The 22,768-nt window shown below is 45.6% G+C and overlaps 1 protein-coding gene across 2 annotated transcripts in view; it reads left to right on the plus strand.

The window, feature by feature from the left end:
- Positions 1 to 2,368: 2,368 nt before the first annotated feature.
- Positions 2,369 to 22,768, plus strand: part of col11a1a (collagen, type XI, alpha 1a) — an 84,657-nt gene continuing 64,257 nt past the window's right edge. For both annotated transcript variants that reach the window (XM_076290191.1, XM_076290192.1), the window contains exons 1-4: positions 2,369 to 2,677; positions 8,948 to 9,112; positions 10,310 to 10,523; positions 13,385 to 13,547. In XM_076290191.1, the coding sequence (XP_076146306.1) occupies positions 2,563 to 2,677; positions 8,948 to 9,112; positions 10,310 to 10,523; positions 13,385 to 13,547 (657 nt within the window). In that variant the 5' untranslated portion in view covers positions 2,369 to 2,562. The remainder of the gene's footprint in view (positions 2,678 to 8,947; positions 9,113 to 10,309; positions 10,524 to 13,384; positions 13,548 to 22,768) is intronic.

Genomic DNA, 22,768 nt, shown 5'->3' on the forward strand with positions numbered 1-22,768 from the left:
GATTGAAGTGTTCCCTTCATTTTTTGAGCAGTATATATGAAGCCAATACATGTTGAAGGAGGAGGTTAATTGTATTACTAGTATTTTATATGTTTTGTAAAGTTAATGAGGAAATATGAGCTTATCGTTTAAGAATAGACTTAAATGAAATTAGTGCTGAAGGCAGAAAAATAGAGTGTGTGTACTGTATGGTGATACAACTTCAACATACAATGGGGATTTATTTCTGTGAACAGGACAAACATGTTTTCTGCTAACTCCATTATAACTGTCCTCCTATTCCCTGAAATTAACAGGATAATTCCAGTAAATAAAAGTACAGTCTAACAATGGCCCAAATTTGCAGGAATTGCAGGAATTGCAAATTTTAAACACATGGTCTTAAATATCATTCCACACATAATTACAGATTCACTTGGGACAATCCCTCCACACTAGAAAAATATTGCACAATCCATGCTCCGTAAAAAAAAAAACATGTTTTATGCTTCACACATGCCTTGAATTTTCTCTGAATGGAACTTTTCCATTTTGCCAGCAGTAGCTCAATATCAGTGCCGTATTTATTGCAGTGTTGCACTGAGTCCAGGAGGGAGTTAGTAACCAGTGAGAATGATCTTGCGGCTTTTCCCATACAAGATGTATGGCCAGCTCACTTTGGAAGCCCGCGGTCCATTCACAGGCCCTCACTCAAAGAAAACCTGGGTGAAGCATTTATACCACAGACGATCTATATCTGTTTACACTCCATTGCAATTACATTGTCATTATGTTAATCTTTTCATACCTTATTAACAGACATGTCCTCTTCAAATCCACACTGTATTATAGATCGTAAAGTTGTATATCTAACACTCATCAGTATTCAAACTTGCTTCAGCCTTCTCTTTTGATTGTGGTACGCTCAGACATCCAATAATCATACCAAAAGTCTTGTGTCATTGAATGGTGTCCTTCTGAAGGCTTTGAAGTGTTCCCCTCTTCAACAGTTGTGTGCTTGGATCATGTTCTGTTACACTTGTAAGTAGTCATGTATAACAGTGTCGGTCGGGTCAATTCAAGGAGAGGAACATGACTAATATCCATATTTATGCAAAGGAGCCAAGTTTTGTCAGGTGTTGAGACAAACTGATGCATGGGGCCAAAAAATGCTGCCTGCAACCGTTTATTTCATTTGGGGGTGTTCTTTGATGCCGAAAGCATTCTCACCTTGACAGCTGAACCATTCAACATGGATGCCTGGAATCATGCACACCTTTGAGGTTTATTGGGGTCAGTGGGCAGGTGAGGTAAACTTGCAGCCAGGAACAGCTCTTTTTAGTTCACTTCAGTTCAGTTCAGTTCAGGGTCCATGTCATTTTTATGTGTGATGTCATAAGTTAATGTGTGGTAATGTAAAAACAGATGTAGAGACAATCTCAGTTGTCCAGGTGGACCTCAGAGGGTTCTACCTGAGCTAAACTAATCTAGAGGCTTATGGTTATTGTGATGGTGGCAGAGAGGAAATAGCTCTGGGTCGATTAACCTTCGCATGCTCACACATGCGATGGGGGTTGATAGGTGAGAGGTCTCCATAAGATGCCATGTGAGAGAGCTTCCTGGATAGCTATAACGTCATCTTAACTACTAGGCTATTAAAGTTAAGTTAGCTGATATGTGATCCATATATAAGACTTTGGGGCAAGGGGAACATTTATTTCCGTTATACAGAAAACATTGGTCAAATCTGGTGTCCATGAAAAAAATAAACAATATGATAAGTTATTTTAAAACAAAAACACTGGTGTTTGCGGATAAAGACTAGAAAAAACAACCGAAATGCAGTTTGATCAACAGGCTGAATAAAGAGTCCTTTGTTTAATTTCACTCCACTTTGCACCGAGCTGCAAACGCCCAGGAAAAGTTGCGTTTAGAGTGCGAATTGAGTTCAGGTATCCGTCAAGTGTCCAACGTTCTCCGACAACTTGTACACTGCCTTTCATTGTGGCATAAAAATGGGGTACCTATGACCCAAGCCGAACATGCGTCGGTATGTTAGACAATGCACAGCGTTCATTCCGCCTATTGACAAACAGTGCGGATTGCTTAAATGCCTATTTGGTCTCTCACTCTCTTGTGAGTCGTCTCATTCCCAGGACACTTCGAGAAAATTGACGCCGATCTGCGGAGGGACGCGGAGGCAACACTTGGTTAGCTCTGTAAAACTGATGGGAGGATCCCAACACAAGTTTCAAGCACCGTGATTTGCTAATCGGGATTTTTCCCTTGTCATTTTCCTGTAGTCGTGGGTCTGGTTTGTGGTGCTTGCCCAGCCCCTTGACGGTGTGACTTCTTGGGTATCGAATGCTCAGTGCATTTTGATTAAAGCCCAAGTACCTTCAGTCTGAAGGCTGGGCTCAGGAAAGGAAGATCGGAGGGGCCTGGACTGGCAGTGCGAAGAAACAAAATACCCCTCACTTATGGCTGTGTAGAACTCATCCGTTGCGTTTGGGATTGTGGAAGGGACATCATTTAAAATAACTTGAGGTCGCCCAGTTTTGTTCACATTTGTGGGCGCCGATCATGGAGATGCAAAGGTGGTCCACAAGGTGGAAAACGAAAAGGTGGCTTATGGATTCCCCTGTAACCGTTCTCATCACTTTAACACTCCTTCTGGAGGCTGCAAGTGTCAGAGCAGGTAAGAAAAGATCAGGTTAACAAAGTTATTGTGAAACAAATGTGCAGGGACCGTCAGCCAGATGGAAGGCACTGTGGTTGTATGCTGCTCCGTCATGGTGACGGATACGTGACTGATTTTGGCAACATTTGTATGACTAGCTTTTTCGGATCACTCGCTCGCAAATGCGAGTGACCTACTGACACTACAGCTGTCCATAGAGATGAATTCAGCAGCCTGTGGAATCCCTCTAAGTAAAAAGCCACAATAGAGTCAATGGCAAGCATGAAAACTAAGATTTTGTTTTACCACATGCTCTCAAACCTAATCTTAGTGCTAGCGCGTATGGCGTTGCCTAGGATATTCAAGTTTTGGTTCACATATGAAACTGTAAATAATGACTAAGCATTGGCTCGCACGGGCTTTACGCATGACTTGGTTTGTTGACTGGGGATTATTCTACTGGTTTACTTTGAACTTCATTTATTGTATTAGGACAGACTATTAGTGCCTCTTGAGTTGCACTCGGCAGTCGCGAGGAAACCTAAAAAGAATGTGTCCAAGAGGTTACACAGAGACGGCTTTTAAGAATTATGCTGAAAAAACTCTTTGTTTGAACTGGTGGTCCGTTAGGTGTGTGTGGACACGGCTAGCAGGGTGGAATTCCGCAGGGTTTTAGATCGCTGCCTCACAGTTTGGTAAAAAACAATTCTGCAACCTTTGGGAAGTTGCTTGACAAGTTTATTCATGACTTAGGGGGACGAAATGTTAACACTAATTTAGTTCAGTGTAGCCATCCAAACGACGCTATGTGAATTAATGGAATAAATCTGATCTGTATGTCAAATAATTTGTTCGCATTATTGTGTAAAAGCTTAATTGGCGTATTAGGCTAATTGCATTTTTGTTTCTGTGGTAGGCAGAGTTTGGAGTCTTGGGGGCTTAGCCTATTTAACCGTGGAAGACAGTTCAAGAGCAATACATTGAGTTACTAATTTAAACGTTTATTGGCTGAATATGTCCTTCTCTATCAATGTATGGTGAATATAGTAATTCTAAAGCAGTTGATCGGTGACTGTAAATATGTATGCTCATATCTAACTCCTGCTTGGAATTAGTTATGCTGCCTGACAAAGAAAATAAAAATATGGTATACATTTCTTTAATAACACAACATGCCTGGTTATAACTGCCAAAGAAGACCCCCCCCCCTCCTTTTTTTCCATGGCCGATGACCATTCCCTTTCAAGCTGCTGATTTTAGGAGTTTCTGGTGGCTGTAAAAGTCTGTAGTGCCTACAGCGCCCCGCTCGGTCTGTGAAAAGTGCGCCCCTGGTCTGCGGGTGAACTGCACTGCCATCCAACACAGATACCCTATCTCCGTACAGCCCTAGTCCACACCGAAGCCCAAGAGGGGGCTTCAGTAACTCTGAGCGCTTTTTTACCCTCTTCGTGGATTTTTACACAAGTGTGTCTCCACAACGCAGCGTTGCCCCTTCAGTGGCTTTCCTCGATTCACTGGTGGGAATGCTTCCACTCTAAGTACTGTGCTCTTATTTGATGATGGTCTTCTTTGCTCATCCCTATTATTTTAGTGTCTTCAAAGGGCAGGCCAGCATATAGGCCTAGTTACTCTGGTCCCACAACAGGGGCTGAGTCACACAAACTAGCAACAGTGGCTCACAAAATTAAACAAAAAGCTCCATTTACGTTTTCCACTGATTAAAGATCTGTTTGTAGTTGATTTATATTAGAATGACAAAAACAAAGTTATTATAGTAGGCCCATTTAAGCAACTCTACTTGAAAATTGACATTACAGTATTGAGTTTATACATAGTCAGACATACTTCGGACAACATTAATTAAGACCAGTTTGAACAGTTTGTTCTTTGCATTGATTTCTCAGCAGCCTAATATGGGTTGTTACCCTAATCATCATTTGTGCATTTTTTTTACTGTGTAATTAAAATACTTCTTTATATATATATATATATATATATATATATATATATGAAAGTATGTATGTATCCTATGTACGGAGGTGGGCTTTATTGCACATGAAGGCATTTCTGCTAGATGTCCCATAGGGCCTGCAGTGTACAGACACGTTCCTCCAGCCCTTGGGGCTTAGATTCCACTGATGCGCATTCCTTTAAACAATGCTCGCATTTCACAAATCTCATGCTATTTTTCGGCTCGAAAGGCAGGGCCGCTCAGGTTCTAAAATGGAGTTTCATTTGACTTTTTCTTCTAGTCCTTTTTTTTCTCCTCCTCTGTGGCTTCCTGCCACAGTACCCAACTAGACAACATGTGTTTGTTTGTAAATTATAGAGCATATGCTTTCTTGGCAGTCGCTCTGCATCTCTCTCCAAGTTTTCTAATATGAGACCTACCATAATTACATGATGTATACGCATGTAAGGTCTTGTAATAGCAGCATATATGGACATCCAAGCTGGACGGGCACTAAAGAAATACAGTTGTGTGCCTTGGCTCTGTTTTAGGGCCCTGGGAAAGAGAGAATAGAATAAAAATAGTGGACGTAAAATTGCACACATGAACATTTTCCTCTTGTGAAGTTTCCAGAGCGGCACTGGCATAAAGCAGGTCTGTTCAAGCAGCGAGAGGTCAGCGAACCGAGTGGCTTTGGTGGTGAGGGAGTGCGAAAAAAGAGAGAGAGAGAGAGAGAGCAAGAGTGTGAGCCTGTATGAGAGGGGAGAGGGAGAGGGGGGATTCTGACTGAATACATTATTAGAGTCTCAGGGAGCTGCAGGTGAAAAGGTAGCCTCTCCGTCCTAGCTGATCTCAGCCTTGGAAAAAGTGATTTAGTGTCTGACAGGAGCCGACCAGAAGCGGTCCTGTTCTGTGCCCCTCCACAGCTGTGAGCTTCTCCTCCTGGAGACGAGCGCACACGCACCCAGAAGAAAGAGAAAAGAGAAAGAAAAAAAAAAGTCTGGGAAAAAACTGCCTGTCCCTGGCCCTTTGTCAGCGGTCACACATGTCGGAGCGTGTACCGGCCTCTGGTACTACCCCTTCGTCTCTTTTAATGTTGCCGTGATGATCTCCCCGCCTCTGTTAACATGACAGGCATTAAATCAGAGCATATCTACTGACGGGACGGATTAATGTGAACCATGACAACCCCCTCCCCCCACCCCCAACTTCCTACCCCATCCCACCCCATCACCCTATCAGTTTCCATTTTTATTGTGGGGGAGGGTTGAGGGTGTATCCCCCACTCCACCCCCCCCCCCCCCAAAAAAAAGAAGTTAACAGGGGCCCCACGCATGATCTCATCATGGATATGCAGATTTCCTTTCTCCGTCTGTCCCTCCCTCCAAGCGGCCCCACCCCACCCAGGCCCATACGGCTGAAAGACTACGTCTGACCACGGTCTGTTTGTGCAGTGGCCAAGCGGGCCATGTCACACCCGTCCATCAGATGCACTCCCCTGAAGACCGCACACACTCATTTGGCCCTTCTAATGGATTTAGTGGGGGCGGGGGGGTGGGGCTCCTGCTTTTTTTTTTTTTTTCAGCACCTCCCTGACAAGGTCGTCCTCTGGCTGCAGAGCCACATCTGGAACGGATGAGGGCCCGGGATACAGTGGCCTCTTTAGAGATCCGCACCTCCGGTCCAGCAGCCCCAGTGGCCGTGGAAACCTCTCACAATATATAAAAGCAATCGGTCAGCGATTGTGCCCCTGTTTCACAGTGTACTGTTTTTTTTTTCTTTCTGTGTTATTTTTTTATGGTCAGGATGATTATTATTTTTTTCAACCTGTCTTTCTCTCGCTCTCTCTCTCTCTCTCTCTCTTTGGTCATTCTCTCTGTCTGAGGGCGTGAGCGACTCCCACTGAATGGGGTTAAGGGTGATCGCTCGCTGAATGGCCACTCGTAGCGGGTTACCACAAAGAGGATTCCCTTTTCATATAGGCTGAAGAATAAACGCAGCAGACCACTGCTTTTCAAACCTCTGAAAGGACCGTAAGCCACATTCTGATGGGTAGTTGGGGCTCAGCTCTTGTGTGTCCCCCTCCCCAAGTTTTGCCCATTTAACTAAAAGAGTCAGGCGGGCCAAAATGTTAGTCTTTTACAGTTAGGCCTCGTATTTTCTTTTTCTTTTTTTCTCCCACCCCTTCCTTCTTGCCACCCTCCCTCCTTTTCCTCTCTGTGGTATATGTTTAAAAGCTCCTCCTGTTCTCCTTCTCTTCCTGAGACACATGTGGCCTGTCCCTGGTGGGCAACTGTAGGAGATTCTGTAGGAGTTGCAGATGTCAGGGTTGGGGGGCCCGCTGCCTCTAATGCATTCATCATGCGCGCCAGGGAAACAGAGAGAGCGAGTGAGGGAGAGGGAGAGAGAGAGAGAGAGGAGAAGGGATAGAGGGAGGAAGGGAGAGCACATTAAGAATGGAGGTAGAGAGACGGGGGGAAATAAGGAGACTGAAAGAAGAAAGGAGAGTTTCAGACTTTGAGAGAGAGAGAGAGAGAAAGAAAGAGAGAGGTGATGGGAGTAAGTAAGATAGGGAGAGAGTGATAGAAGTGGGTGAAGGAGAGAGGGCGATGCGGAGAGAAAGAATGGGTGGAAATGGACAGATCAGCACTTTCCCCACACGCCCCTCAGGGCAGTGACTCAATGGGAACTGTAAATCAAAGCCAGATTCAGGGAGCATCCTCATTCCCCAGCCAGTAGAGAGACAGTGCACTCCATAGAACACACCATCACATGCAGAGAGTGTGGGACATATAGAAGACGGCACAGTAACTAGTTCTGAGCAATAGGAAGGAACAGTTCTGAGATTTTCCCTCCAGAACCCTAGTTGAAAATCAGTTTCCAGAAATCTCTTATATGTGCCGAAGTAGTAGAAAATAGAAATGGTTCATGTTGAGCTAGGGCATATTTTCTTCTCAAGGTCCACTGACTATAATGAAATGGCTTGTTATAGTTTGCTTATCCCCGGCAAAAACTGGAATGTATGCCAAAGTGTGTCCAGAAGGAAATCAAACATTTTTCCCCCTCTAACACGACCCACACATACGGAGCACAGTGGATGAAAACTGGGAATGGTTTAGCCCTGTGTGCCAATCTAAACAGTTATCTAAGAGAGTGAACCCTTTCAGACAATCCGGGTCGACAATCCTGGTTCTGTCCCTACAAAAACACATTTGGGTTGTGGTGGAGTGTGTAGTGTAGTAGCGCATCAGTAGTAGTCACACGAGGGTCATGTGGTTCGGAACCTTTTCGTGGGTTCAAAAATCAAAAATCCTTTAAGATGTGAAGCTCTGCAGTTCACTGAAACGTTCCAGGTCCGCTCCCCAACCCCTTTCATTTCACATATAAGTAGCACTGTTTGAGGGGGACGAAGTCTGAGAAGTTGTTTTGATAGCCGCCGGATTTTTAATACATTCTCATGGGCCCTCCACAGGAGGTAGGGGCTGAACTGCAGGATCAGACAGAGAGGCCCTTATACCAGGTGAAATGGGTTGTGGTGTGCCAGGGGGAAAAAAAAGACTAAGGTGGCTCGGCGACGGCGACCCTTATCAAAGTAAAGCTAACCTATCCATGATGTGGTTACAGGGCTAGCCTTCTGTGGACAACACTGTTTGTTATGCTGCTCATTTCTGGCTAAGATGGAGGATATTTCCTGTCATGTGAGACAGCAGACATACTTGTGAAAGCTGCTATCCAGACCAGGCATTTCTCAAGAGACTGTAGAGAGTTCAGCTTAGAGAAACAGATTCTGTTTTTCAAGTGGTAATTGTAGAAGAAGAAAAGAATACGCAGCAATCAATTAAGTCATCATATGCTGATTGACTAAGTGGATGTAGTTAACTGAAAGCCTGGATTTTAACCTTTTAAGGTATTTGAGAAAGCACCCATCTAATATGATTGTGGTATGTTGTGGTCTTAAAGGCAAACTACCTGTCCTGTTGTTGGGTATGGTTTATGTGAAAAGAACATGATACTTTATACAGACTACACATGTCTGGGAAATTGATGTGAAAACATGTCTCAGTCTGGAGTATAAATCACCTTGTTCCATGCACTTTTCTCAGTGTGCTCGTTATGTGGGTAGGGCACTGCTGGATCACATTTCCTTCATTTGTAATTACCTTACCTTGGAGTGTTTTTTTTTTATTATTTTATTTTTCCAAATGTATATTATACATAAGTTTCATAGGTATGTGCTATCCAGCCTCTAAAAATAAATTCACTCGCACAGAATTAAAAGCACACTGTCTCTGTTTTCTCTCTCCCCTCAACCCCACCCCACCCACCCCTGTCTACAGCTGAACCAGTGGACGTGCTAAAGCTATTAGATTTTCAAAATGCCCCCGAAGGAGTGAGGAAAACATCAGGATTTTGCACAAACCGACGAGCCTCGCAGCCAGACACAGCCTTCAGAGTAGGGAAACAGGCCCAGATCAGCGCACCCACCAAGCAGCTCTTCCCAGGTAAGTGGAACCGCTCTTACCTCACTTCCTGTCAGTGGCCTTCCAGTGCTTTTGTAAATGTGGGCCTTTGTTAGCGTTGCCAAGACTTTTGACAACAGATGCCATCCCCCCTCGATTGTACAGGGCTGTGTTTCACCCAAACAGGCCATTGTACCCTGGCAAGTGAGCTTGGCAGAAATGTCCTGAATTGCAGTCCAGTTCGGGGGCAAAGTGGCTACAAAGCTGTGACATTTTCATAGGAAAAGGAAAGTGTCATGACAAAGAGAGATGTATCTGTTCAGACGTCACAGGCTGTCCAGAATCCTAAGGAGTATACAAGCTCATAAAATAGTCTAAGCTCAGAAGATTGCAGTTGAAAGATTTTCTTTCAAATAGTAGTTCAAAAATTAAAAACCCCTTTGGTACTAATAAAGTTTTATGCTTTTGGCCTCATGCAAGGGCAATGTTCCTTTGTTTTATGAGACCAGAGATATTGTAGCATTTTAATACAGTGTGAAATGACCGACCGTCTATCTATTCATCATTGTTTGTGTCTTAGTAATTTCCACCCAGATTTTTTTTCATGATTTTTTTTATTGAAGCTTAGCAGGAGATTGGATAGCTCCCCCTTAGGCTTTGGCATAATCGTTACAAATAAATTGGTATCCTCTAGATAATGTAATACAAACAAGACCTTGTTAAAGTTTTTTCCCCCCTCATTCAACCTGAATTGATTGTCCTCCAGTTTGGACTGAGAGCAGAGGCAAACAATGGAAGACTCTCACAGAGAGGAATGTGATGAGCCACGGACATTTCATAACATTAGGAGGACCGTTTCTGTTCTCTGTGCTTTATTATATAACACTTTGTCTCAGAATACTTCAGGGAATACTCATAAAATACAATGGAGAGGTATACAGGTATACATAACAGAAACCAATGTCATTGTCTATTTGAATAGATAGATAGATAGATAGATAGATAGATAGATAGATAGATAGATAGATACTTTATTCATCTCAATGGAATTTTTAGGCATCCAGTATAGCTTAGACAACCATAACACACATACACACATATCTCACATGCATAACCATCACTCATAGACATGTAAAGAGTTAACAAATTGTCATATAGGAAGTGATTAGAGTAGTAAAGGGCACTGTCACCCCTCTCCTGTCTCCATGGTTGACCTGTTTGTGTCTGATGGACGTCCAGGCGGCGTGTTCCCTGAGGACTTCTCTATCCTCGCCACGGTCAAGGCCAAGGCTGGGCTGCAGGCGTTCCTGCTGTCCATCTACAGCGAGCAGGGCATCCAGCAGCTGGGCGTGGAGCTGGGGCGCTCCCCCCTCTTCCTGTACGAGGACCAGCACGGCAAGCCCGCCCCCGAAGATTACCCCCTCTTCCGCACTCTCAACCTGGCTGATGGAAAGTAAGTGTGATATAACGGCCGGTCAAGACAGGCCAGGTGAGGCCAGGCGAAGCCAGACGATGGCACGCCGTGAAGGATATGAGTTTGCTTTGGGCTGCCTGGCCAGCCGACTGCGCCCAGACAGACAGGGTCATCCTAGTGTGCCCCTGTCTTTGTTGATGGTGTTTCCTGTAGCCACGACAAACCAGTCTACCTGTCCTGTCTCTTTCTTTGATCTCTCTTTCCTCGCTGCTCCCTCCCTCTCTCTCTCTCTGTCTCTCTCTCTCTCCCTCTCTGTCTCTCTCTCCTTCTCTCTTTCACTGTCTCTCTCTCTCCCTCTGTCTCTCTCTCCCTCTCTGTCTCTTTCTCTTTCTTCCTGCCACTTAACCTCTTTTTTCTCTCGACATTTGTGCTGACAGTGGAAATTGTGTGAGGCTATGAGGCATAGGCCTACGTAGATCATTTGAGAAAATGCATAGTATGTATAGTGGGAAGGAATGCTGTTCTAGAACACGTGTCATGGTTTCATACCCCAGTGGTTTATGATGAGTTATCATCCTCTCCCTTCCTGGGAAGGGGAAGCCATGATGTTTAAGGAGACACTGGATTAGTTGAATGCATTGTAGACTGCCATGGGCCATCTGACAGCAGCCTCTTCTCTGAATGAGTGTGCGATATTGGCTGACTTTATTCCCAGCCGCAAAGCATTATCATCATGGATTACCTAATCCAATCAGATAGGCCATTCATAGGTTTCTATCAAGGCAGTAGATTCACAGTAATCCTACAATACTTGGAAAACTCAGGAATTTTGTCTCGGAGCTGTGGCTAAGCCGCTATGACTCTGTGACAGGGAACAACTTCCTGTGACCTTGAGAACATTTATTTTTCTAATCTTTCTGTCGTTTGTCTTCTGGTGTAGTACTTAAGATCCTTAACTCGTGCCTTAACTTTTAGACTCAGTCTGTTTACTTGTCCTTCCATAGCTAGCCAAGGGGCCAAACAGAACATTATAATTGAACACAGTTTTGCATAGGAAACTATGTTTAAATTGTCCTCCATGCAATTTGTATATATTTCCATACCACTGTGTGAAAGTTCTCGACAGGAATGTAGGAAATTAAGATTTGTGTGATTATTTACAGTAAAGTAAGGCCTTAATATTGATACTACCGGTATATATTAGTAGAAAATAAAAATAGAATATAGAAATAGAGACCCATTGGATGTTCAAGTCCAGTTTCTGCCAGAATTGTAGTTTTGTGCGGTTTGCTGTGTGACCCACCATCTAAAAAGCAACGTTTTCCGTAGTGGAGTTCAGCGCTTATGTGGGTGGCAGAGTGGCAGAGCCTGAGTGAGCCCAAAGCCTCCCTGACTAAACCCACTCTCCAAGCAGACCTCCTCTGGGAAGCCTGCAGCACCCAGGCACATGGATGTCTCCTAATCACCAGCATTTAGGGCAAAATCGTTTTTGTGAGTGTCATATAAAGATGATGAAAGTGCTGGGTTTTTTATCTGTAGTCTTAATTTCCACAGGCTTTAGGCAAACGTGTGGAGGAGAGAGAAGAGTTGTTGCCTGCGTTGTGATTGGCTTGTTTTCCTGCTTAGAACAGCTGTCAGCAGCTTTTGTTTTGTGTTTGGGTTATAGAAATGCGATTAAGGCACAGAAACACAAATGTGCACTCAATTAAGCTGCCATGTGTTTACAATGGAACACATGCACGGTAAACAACACCAATATTTGATCAGAACAAAAGAGCTCTGGCATAATGAGAAAGTGTATTTAGTGGAGAGAGAAAGCATGGATTGCACTGGTTTAATTGTTACAATACTTTAGTGCAATAACATTATTATTTATCGTTTGTGTTCAGTTAAATGGCTCTGAGTTATTGCAGTAGGACAGCTGATCTGTGATGATAAATGACATTCAAGTGGCCTTTGAAGCATCACTCAGGCATCCACTACTGGGGGAGAGAAATATTTATTGTCAAGAATGCCATTGTTATGAATTTGATGGCTTGTTGGCGGGTTGGTTTGGTTTATGCCTGAACATTTCCAGCTTGATTAAGCCAGACAATTTGGAACTGTTTAGTCATCCCTAACCCATCCCAAGTGAGCTCTAATATCCTAAGCCGCATTGTTATCCCACCAGCTACAAAAGGGCCTCCTTTAGAAAAAGTGAAAACCTTAATAGGATCAGTCTATTAAAACATGTTTAGATGTTTGCATATGCATATGTTCGTATATGCAGACATGCTGAGAATTGTTACTTTACTAGACTGAATTGTTAACTTTGCTGTATAACGAGGCCTCACTAAGACCATGGCAAGGTTTATGTCCAGGGCAAGTTTTGGAGGCATCTTAGCATCTAACCTCGTGAGAGGCCATGCCAAGTGCCCCCTACCCCTCCCCCTCCTGCCTGCCAACCCCCCCCCACCCCTCCTCCTTCCATCGTCAGAACAATGTTTTGACTGTACGCCTCCGTTTGGCCACCCCACCTCCCCGATCCACACTTTCCACAATGTTCAACGTGTCCGTCATGCCGAGTAACCCAGAAGGAGGATTTAGTGTAGGGTTTAATGAGTTTAATCCCATGCTAAACAAGGCCAGAACTGGGGAAGAGGAGGGGGGGGGGTGTAGAAAGGGTAAGGGTGGGGTGGTGGTGGTGGTGGTGAAGGGGGCAGTTAGGTGGCCAGGAATGAGACTTGGAATGTAATATCTCAAGCACGGTGGCAAATTTTAATGGGTTTAGAGGTGTTTGTGGGTGGGGTGGGGGGGGTTCTCTCACGTGTGACACTGTTTACCCATTTAACCCCTTCCCTGCTGCCACCCCACCAGCCTCTCTCTCATCTCCTCTCTTTGCGTTTTCTCTCCCATTCCAGGTGGCACCGCATTGCCATCAGTGTGGAGAAGAAGACTGTGACCATCATCGTTGATTGCAAGAAGAAGGTCACCAAGCCCCTGGGCAGGAGCAGCGGTGCTATCGTCAACACCAATGGCATCACCGTCTTTGGAACCAGGATCCTGGATGAGGAAGTGTTTGAGGTAAGGCCATCGGCCCCTGGCTACTCAAAGCAACGTTTTCATGCTAGCTGGAATGCTCAGAAACACGCTTTAATACGTTTCAATACAGAGAGGTTCTTCATTTTGTCATCAACCTGTCTATGTCAGTTCCGGGGACACTTTTTGCATTTTTCCCAGAGATCTCAAACATCTCTGTGTAATTGTGCTGTTAGAAGTGCTGAGCTATGAATCCGTGTGAAATTAGTCTATGTCAAGCAGCGGCCTGGTTATTTTGGCATGTGCTGAGCACTCATCAAGGAGAAATGGAGACTAGACCTCTTTTATGGGCGGAGAGATTAGAACAAAGGAGACTCAGTCTGAAAGCATATACTCCCAGAGCTTCCAGTCATTTACAGTTGGAGCAGACTCAGGGGGGCTCTATAGGCCCTTCCATACTGTAGCAGTTACCGTTTTAGTTTTTTTTAAACGGCAAGTAAACTGTCATGGGGTGGGAGTTTTATTGGCTCATAAATGAAACAAAAAGGGCGGCGTTGAAACGCGAAGGAGCTGAGGAACGTGATGCAACAGCAGCGCTTCATCATTCCCAACTGTCAGCAGAAACTTTAGCTGATTTTGGGGCAATGCAGCTTCAGTCGTCAGTCGAAAGCCTTTTTTTCCCCTCCGTCCCCGGACTAATATGTCTTGTCAGCAATAAAAAACAAATTTTTAAACCACACCTTGGCTTCCACAAGGGAGAATTGGAGAGCTTGAAGGGTCAGGGAGGTTTACATTTGCTCTCTAGACATTTACATTTCTGTCAAGAAGAATAGTTTCATGGATGCATCTCTGTTCCCTCGAGCAAGTTATTTTTTGTTTAAAGCACACTGCTGCAATAAAATGCACTTTAGGCCAAGTGGGCTACAGTATGTGGAGGGGAACTTAAGATGGCCTCCCTCCCTTCCACCTCAGTGGGCCAGTGCAGATGAAGGACAGGGGGAGGTGTGTTTGTGAGAAGGGGGGAGGGAGTGATTGAGTTACGGAGTTAAAAGAGGTGGATCTCCTGGCAGGAGAGCCCGGGACGAGACATGCTTAGCTCCTGAGAAAGAGGCTTCCAACTGGGACGTCTCCAGCATGTGCTTACCTGTTCAGCCTGATTATAAACATAACCTCATCCTGCTATAATGTAAATACATCAAACAAAAAAAACTAGTGTGTTTCCTCTACTCTTTTATGGGTTCTCTGCCAGTGGCTACAGTTCATTGAGAGTTGCGTTAGTAGAAAAATGTCAGCCGTGGAAGGGAAGCGGTTGATATTCTTTATAAAGATGGGCTCTATATTCTCTTTGATGTAGTACGAAGGAATGTCAGATAATGAAAACAGTGTGCTGATGGTGTGCTGGGGGATCAGAGCTATCTTCAGTATGAAGCTACCTGGCTGATGGCTATCCCTTCAGCCCTCCATATGTTTCAAATGGTCTTCTATATGGACTGTGCTTGAACAGAAAAGGAGAAAGAGAGAGAGAGAGAGAGAGAGAATGAGTGAGATGGATGGTTTGAGGGTGAAGGTGAGTAGAAGAAGGCGAGATATTTGTCTTTTTTTCTAAGATAGCACAAGGCAGGCCTCAGCTTTCCATCACTTCCTGTCACGAGGGCCTCTTCCCCTTGTAATTAACGCCACTTAAGGCTAGTGGAGCCCCTCTTTGCGGCAGGACTGCATTTAGTCAGGGTGCTGCTTCAGGGATGAGAGGTTTATGGACCACCCTTGATTATGGTGAAGAATTAGCCATTGCTCTGGCATATCCATCGGGCTGTTGTTACAGTGACTTTGTCATCATGGCGTTTATAACAGTGTAATAACGCATCAGTTCTTTTGACATAGGAAAGCTGAACTGTCAAAATATTTTGTCAAAAACTCAAGCACAAAGAAATGTGCTCTAGCATTCCCTTGGGACCAAAGAGAGTGTCCTGCCTCTGCCAGATTGAGAAATTAAGGGGAAAAACGTAACAATAAATATGAATGGGAGCTGACAGCATAAACCGCGGGGTCTGTTTCCCATCAGCACGGGCAAGCTCGTGGGACGGCTCTTCTGACGTCTAGCAAGTCCAGGTCAGACTCGCTTTCTAGAGGGTGGAGGTGGGTAGGTGGGGGGTGTTGGGGTGGCAGGGATGGTGCGGTCACTTGCGGCCCATTCCTGCTGATCACCAGAGAGGATGGAAAGGAGCTGGCGTCGAGGTGCTTCGTCCCTGACAGATGTAAGAGTGGCGATGATTATCAATTAGCACTCCTTCGGAACACATCTGTTCTGCATTCTGCGTAGAGGGAAGAAAATGCACAGTGCCATCTGAGAGGGAGGGAGGGAGAGAGAAAGAGAGAGAGAGAGAGAGAGCACTTCAAACGCCTTGGGGTTTAATTAATGGTAATTACTCTGAGATTTTCACTCATGTCCTCATGCGCCGGTGCCAATAGCTGTTTCTTTCTTTTTGGTGTGTTTGCTCAAGCATTTGTGTTTTTCAACTGGTCTAAACTCATCAGCATTGCTACTGCCTTCCTTTTCCACGATTGTCAGAGAGTTGAATTCTCATGCGTAAAATGCATGAAGTCGTTTGTTGTTTGTTGTAGGTGATGTGTATGTGTATTTGCTCTCTGGTGTGTGTGTGTGTGTGTGTGTATGTGTGTGTATGTGTGTGTGTGTGTGTGTGTGTGTGTTCCCTCTCTTCAGTTTGCAGATGCTCCTAGGGGTTGTAGGGTTGTGGGGGAGGAGGAACAGAACCAGGAGGTCTAAATGACTGATGTAAATAAAGCCAGACAATGACTAATTGTGGTGTGTGAGTGAAATACGCCGGGTGTCAGGGTGAGGGAGAGGCCATCCAGGCCACCGGAGGGTCTGTTTGCCTGTGAAAGAGAAAGTTTGTTTATGGGAAGGTGGGTGGAGTGGGGGTATGAGAACCCCGTTATTGGGCCTGTGTAGGTTTGACTGATGGCTGACGTTGCCTTGTCTCAATGGGTTTGTGTCATCACCGTGGTGACGTGGAGGAGTTAGGAGCATTCTGTATGCATATGTGTATCAGCTTTTGAGGCGTGTGTGTGAGTGTGTGTGTGTGTGTTTGGAAGTACATGTTGCTATGTTGAAGGTTTTATATTTGGCACCATGTTCAGCAATCTGACATCTTGCTATTTTCATTTTGTCAAACTTTTAGGGATTGATTTTTTTCCCTTTTTTGAATACCAGTGGCAGGTTTCTGAATCGCAGACAGCTCTTGTCAGGGGGTTGCCAGATGTGAATTAGAGTTGCATACCAAAGCAAGGAGTGGTCTCTAAGGTCCTCTTTGTAGTTCCATTACCCAGTACCCCGTTTTAAAACAAACTGTACAATTTGAAATATATGTCGTTTTGGAATTTTTTTTTGTTTGTGCTAAGATTGTCAAGCTTAAATGAATTACAGCAACAAAGGTTATTTGGACAAATCTCCTATGTATTTTCCTAAGATTATTTTGAACTCTATTGAAGACACAACTAATCAAGTCAAAACCACCATGGTAAAATGTCTAAAATGAGGCCCTATGACATTCTTAACAGTGAGCTCAGTGTATAATTTCTGAACAGGGCCCTAGTCTGTTCTCTCTACATGGCCACCACAGAAGTGTACTCTGGGAAACGTGAAGGAAATACCTGGCCTAGCTTTGAGGAACCTCACTCCCTAATGCATTCGCCACTCAGATGAATCACGTCTCTGTGATGTGTTGTTTTAAAAAGCCGGCTCCGACTAACCAACCTCGAAATGACAACTTTTAAAGATTTCGAACACAGAATAACAGATTGTGCTCAAGATAGTTTACCGAAAAAAGGATTTTTTTTTTGAGTCTATAGTCCAGCTGTGTGTTCGTGCCACAGCTATCCCCAATCCCCGGGGTACTTACCAATGAATTGGTGGAAACACATGGGTCTGTAAAAGAGAAAATATATGAACCCTTTATACTCTTTAAATGGCCTGTCTCCGTGCCATTACCCACCCTGAGATCCAACATGGGCTCCCTCTGGAAAAAAAGTTCTTCGGGAAGACGTGTCATTATATTGTCGTTAGTGTGATTCGCCGTCTGAACTGTTTCCCAAATGCCAAGCTTCTCCGCGGCTGCCCGGTTGTCAGCTGGAGAGGAGTGCGAGGACACTTTCTGTTGGCGGTGTAGAATCTGACGGTCCACAGATAACGCCGGTGAGAGAGAGTGCTCATGAAAGAGCCTCTTTCATGGCTCCTCTGGGGCCTTCTCCTCTTGCCTGAACCCCGCTCCCCTTCATCACCCACCTCCCCTCCACCTCCCCTCCACTCCTCCCCGCCCGTAAGACACACTATTCATCCTGATTTGACACTACCTGTCAGACACGCAGACTGTTCCCCCTGCGCCCCCCCCCCCCCCCACACACACACACACACACTACCACCACCAACTCCCATCCTCTCCTCATACACACAGTAGTTCTAGTTATGGCGTCTGGGGTGTTTCTGGGGCTGTTATTTGTTCTCCTTAGCTGGATGGAGCCAGTGTAGTGTAGTCTGCTTGTGGATTGCATTTATGCATAAGGTCAGGAGGAGTGTTTTTGGATATAAAAGATTGTTGATTAGATTTCATTACAGAAATGAGGTAGCTACCAGCTAAGTGTTGTTGTTTTTTCTTTTGTATGCAAAGCATTCTGGGAAGACAAAAGAGCCCTCCCCACACACCCACCCCATTCTCTGCGGCTAAAAAGTCAGTGTCCGCATCTGTCAGCGTTTACAGTCATCCCAGTTCATGAGACTCGGCCAGCGAAAGCTGCGTTTGATTGAAGTCTGGAGAGCACAGCCTTCGTCTGATGCGCAAAGACCCATCTGTGCCGCAGCCAAGAGGTTTTTTGAGCTGAGTTAACCAGTTTGCCCTGTGAGCCGCGATCGTATCTGTGGTAGGTGGGAAGGGGTGTGTCTAATGGGGGTTGGTGGGTATGTCCTCCATGATGACGGGCATGCGGCCCAGGGCAGAGGTACATCAAAGGTCAGCCCTCCCACCGCTCTGATTGGGGGGCAGCGGCTGTTGTCCCTCGAGCCGCTCTGTAATTAAGCCGGCCGAACATCTTAATGAACAAAGGCAAAACCAGGAAGAGATTTTGTTTGTGTCGCAGAGGCAAGCCCTGGAGTCTCAATGACAGGGCTAGCTTTTCATTTATTGTGCCATTTGGAGCATTGAGAGTATATTCTTAAGTTGCATTTTAGACCTTCTGTGTTGTAAAAGTTTTAAACAAGAAGAAGCTGTAATATAAGAAGTATCCAGGACTTAGCACAAAGCCTCATTGTGGTATTATTAGGTTCTCTATTGGCCTGCCAAAAACAGTTTCCTGTGGCTTCTTCCTGTGGTGCTAACACACTCTCTTCTTACCTTTGACCTCTGACCTGTGTATTTTTACCTCTGTGAGTGACGCGGTCATGCTGGGGTCACAGACAAGCTTAAATCATCTCAAGAAAATGAACATAAGTGCTTTGACATTTCCATCTCAATATAGTCCTTTTTTCTTGCTCTCCTTTTCTCTCTCTCTCCCTCTCCCTCTCTCTCTCTCTCTCTCTCTCTCTCTCTTTTTTTTTTGTCTTCCCTTCATCTCCATTCATTTCGTGCAAAAATGAAGAGCTAATTATTAAAACTGTCTCTGTTCCTCAGTTCTCTGTTTTTCCCTTCTCAGTTTTCCGTCCGAGGTCTTGACCTTGCTGCCACTCGCTGTGTGACCCCGCCGCTTGACCCCTGCCCTGTGTGCCATTAAACTGTCTAGTGCAGTTACCTGTGCGTGGGTCATAAGTGGCAAAGGTGTTTGTGAATGTGTGTGTGTGTGTGTGTGTGTGTGTGTGTGTGTGTGTGTGTGTGTGTGTGTGTGTGTGTGTGTGTGTGTGTGTGTGTGTGTGTGTTATTGAGGCCTTAAAGGGGGCCAGGTGAGGCCAGCTGAAAGCTCTCACCTCCCCAGTCTTCAGACCTTCAGAGCCAAGTCATGGGGGCTAATGTTACACAGGTGTGCGCCAGGAGCCAAACAGCCTTTTAGAAGCTCCAGCTGCTCCCAGCTATTTTCCTCTTTAACTACCTCTCTCTCCCTCTCTCTCTCTTTCTCTCTCTCTCTCCCTCTCTCTCTCTCTCTCACACTCTCTATGCCTCTACTTCCCAACCCTGTTTCTGTCTCTCTCTCTTTCTCTCTTTCTGTTAATCCTCCTTACATTCCTCTCTCTCATACCCTTTGAGCTCTTCTTCTTGTCTGTCCCCTCCTCCATCTTCCTTCTGCGTTGCCACCCTTCCATCTACCGTCTCCCCAAAGAGCCAAATAAGTATAAGTATATATACTCTTTTGATCCCATGAGGGAAATTTGGTCTCTGCATTTGTCCCAATCCGTGAATTAGTGAAACACACACAGCACACAGTGAGCACACAGTGAGGTGAAGCACACACTAATCCCGGCGCAGTGAGCTCCCTGCAACAGCGGTGCTCGGGGAGCAGTGAGGGGTTAGGTGCCTTGCTCAAGGGCACTTCAGCCGTGCCTACTGGTCAGGGTTCGAACCGGCAACCCTCCGGTTACAGGTCCGAAGTGCTAACTAGTAGGCCACGGCTGCCCATCCAGTAGGCCACGGCTGCCCACCAGTAGGCCACGGCATGCCCAAATGAATGCGCCGTCTCCACACAACCTCAGCTCTTTCCCATGATGCACCTGCGGTACCTGGAGCCACTGTGCCGTGGTGTTGGGACACTGACTGTTGTGGTAATTAAAGCCGTGGCTAATTACCCCCGACTTGGCAGCCAATCGGGCTGCAGCACCCTGGGGTGCCTTTTCAGTTGACTGGCTGGCAGGCTGGTGTACATGCCCAGACCGGGCCTCCCCCAGCCATGGTTGGCACTCACAGGTGACCCCATGAGGTAAGATCCGTCAGCTCCAGTCATGCTTGGGCTTGATCTTGCTGCCACCTGCCACCCCCCCTCATCCCCCAGACATTGGCACGGGCACTTCAGTGCACAGACGGCTCCTTCTGGAGCCAACCCGGGCTTTCATGGTCTGCTAGACGCGTGGTATAATGGCGGTCACAGGTGATATTTTCAATTGTGGCTTAGAATAATATTGGGACAGATTTTGGATGATTATTTCTCATTTGTGCCGTTTTTGTTGGCCGTCAGCGGTGGTGGCGGACCTTTGTTTTCCTGGCCATGCCGTTTTAGGAGAGGGCAGGGAGTTTTCCTGCCTGGGCACAGCATATATTTCACAGAGGTAGTTAATCATATGTAGCTTGCAGCCAGCAGTTTTGAAACACACTAGTTTACTTTTGTATATATTGCCTCAGGCTTTCCTGGCCACCGGGTTGTTTATCTTTCATCCTTCAGTACTATACTGTAGCTCACCTCTGTCTGTCTTCCTTTCTCTCTCTCTCTCTCTCTCTCTCTCTCTTTCTCTCTCTCTTTCCTTCTCTCTCTCACACACACACACATACACAAACGCAGATAGACACACATATTTACATACACACACAGACACACTCATAGGTCCAGACGTGTTCCAGCCTGCTGATTCACAGTCCTGGGGTGCCTTTGCCAAGCTCCTGTGCTGCCAGTTAAAAACCCAAGCGTTCCTGAGTGTGCATCCAGAGGCTGTGGGAGCATACCTCCGATCAGTCTGCCCCCCCCCCCCCACCTCAGCTTCAGGCATCATGGCATGCATTGTGCCTCGGAATAAAGTAAATAAAACTTTAAAGGGTCCGTCAAGGAGGAGCATTCTGTCCTACAAGCCAACATGTGGCCTGCTTTGACTGCTTTAGTGAAACCTTTGGCAGGAGCTGCAGTGGCCCTCGAGTACTGAGAAAAGCTCTTTAAAATCCTACAGACCGCCTATGCGAAGGGAAAGGGATGACCAGGGATGACCGTGCCTGACGTGCAACCCAGCGATTGGGCTTGTGGTGTTTTTGGTGGGCATCTCGAGGCCAGATCGAGAGAAGAAACCGCAGCACTGGTGCGCTCCCGTCGCTTCGAGCGGCCCGTGTGTGTTATTATGCGTTCTATTCTTACTGCCTGGGGGCGAGGCGGGGCGGAGCCGCTTGTTGTTTTGGGACGTGCAGCACTTTTTTCGTTGTCGCCTGAGGGCAAGGGCCACCAAGGGCCACTCTCTCGCTTGCGGGTGACTTATATTATGTGGGCCATGCGAATATATCGTGCCAGTGGTACCCCCCACACACTTCCCTGTGGGTCCCAGGTTGCCCCCAAGTATCTTGTGGTTCCTGGTCGTCTTCCCATCCCACGGAGGGTGGATCTGAGTCCAGAAGACACCAGTGAACATCTGATTGCTTCAAAATATTCACTTTAAGTGCACTGTCCTTCCCTTCAGAGTTTCCAAACAGCTTAGAAATGTCCCCCAGATGTTCCAAATAATCAAGTGGTTTATGCGGCTCTTCCAACTGCAGAACTCTGTTGTTCTCCAACGTAGGATTTTGCAAAGGCCCTCCTTGTTAGGATTCAAATAAGTTCAGCATGTTGGCTGCTTCTATCCGATATTTTCCAGATATTCCAAGCACCAAACGAAAAAGAACCGCATCTGTGGTGATACCATAGCTTGGCTGATAATTCACCTGAGTAGCCTGTGGGAGGCAATTTTCTCTGATTTTCATGAGCGCCAGATGCAGTGGTTGGAAAAATGTGTGTGCTGGATTGTCTCAGGCTGATGCATTCTGTTGGTGTGGATGTTGCCTGATATACTGGATCGATAGATAGATAGATAGATACTTTATTGATCCCCAAGGGGAAATTCAAGGGTCTCAGTAGCATACAGACATCACACACAACATGCACTTACAGCAGAAAAACATGGTAAACATAAGTATAAGTATAAACATATAACTAAACTCCACTGTACAATAAAGACAGTAGAAGATAAGACAGATAAGAAAACTAACAAAACTAAATACTAATTACACTATGTCCAATGTGCTTGAGGTTGATCAAGCATAAGACGCTTGTAGTGACAGGGGCAATGTGTCTATGTGTGTTTGTGTGTGTGCACGCATGTGTGTGTGTGTGTGTTGGTCTGTCTGACTTTGCGTGTGTGTACATGTATGGTGTGTTTGCTTGGATGTGTTTATCTCTGAGCATACTTTCAATGGCTTAATAAAACGCTTCAAGAGATACTATCAACGTGGGTCCTTGGCTCTGGCTACTGGCTTGGGTTGCTTCCTGTAATGTCTTTGATGATTAATATGACTAAGCATGCCTTTAATGTCTGTTCTCAG

This window comes from Alosa pseudoharengus, unplaced genomic scaffold (genome assembly GCF_046254945.1).
Source record: "Alosa pseudoharengus isolate Yale_2024_CS ecotype anadromous, Long Island Sound unplaced genomic scaffold, YU_APseudo_1.1 YU_APseudo_1.1_scf_18, whole genome shotgun sequence".
Classification (NCBI taxonomy): domain Eukaryota; kingdom Metazoa; phylum Chordata; class Actinopteri; order Clupeiformes; family Clupeidae; genus Alosa; species Alosa pseudoharengus.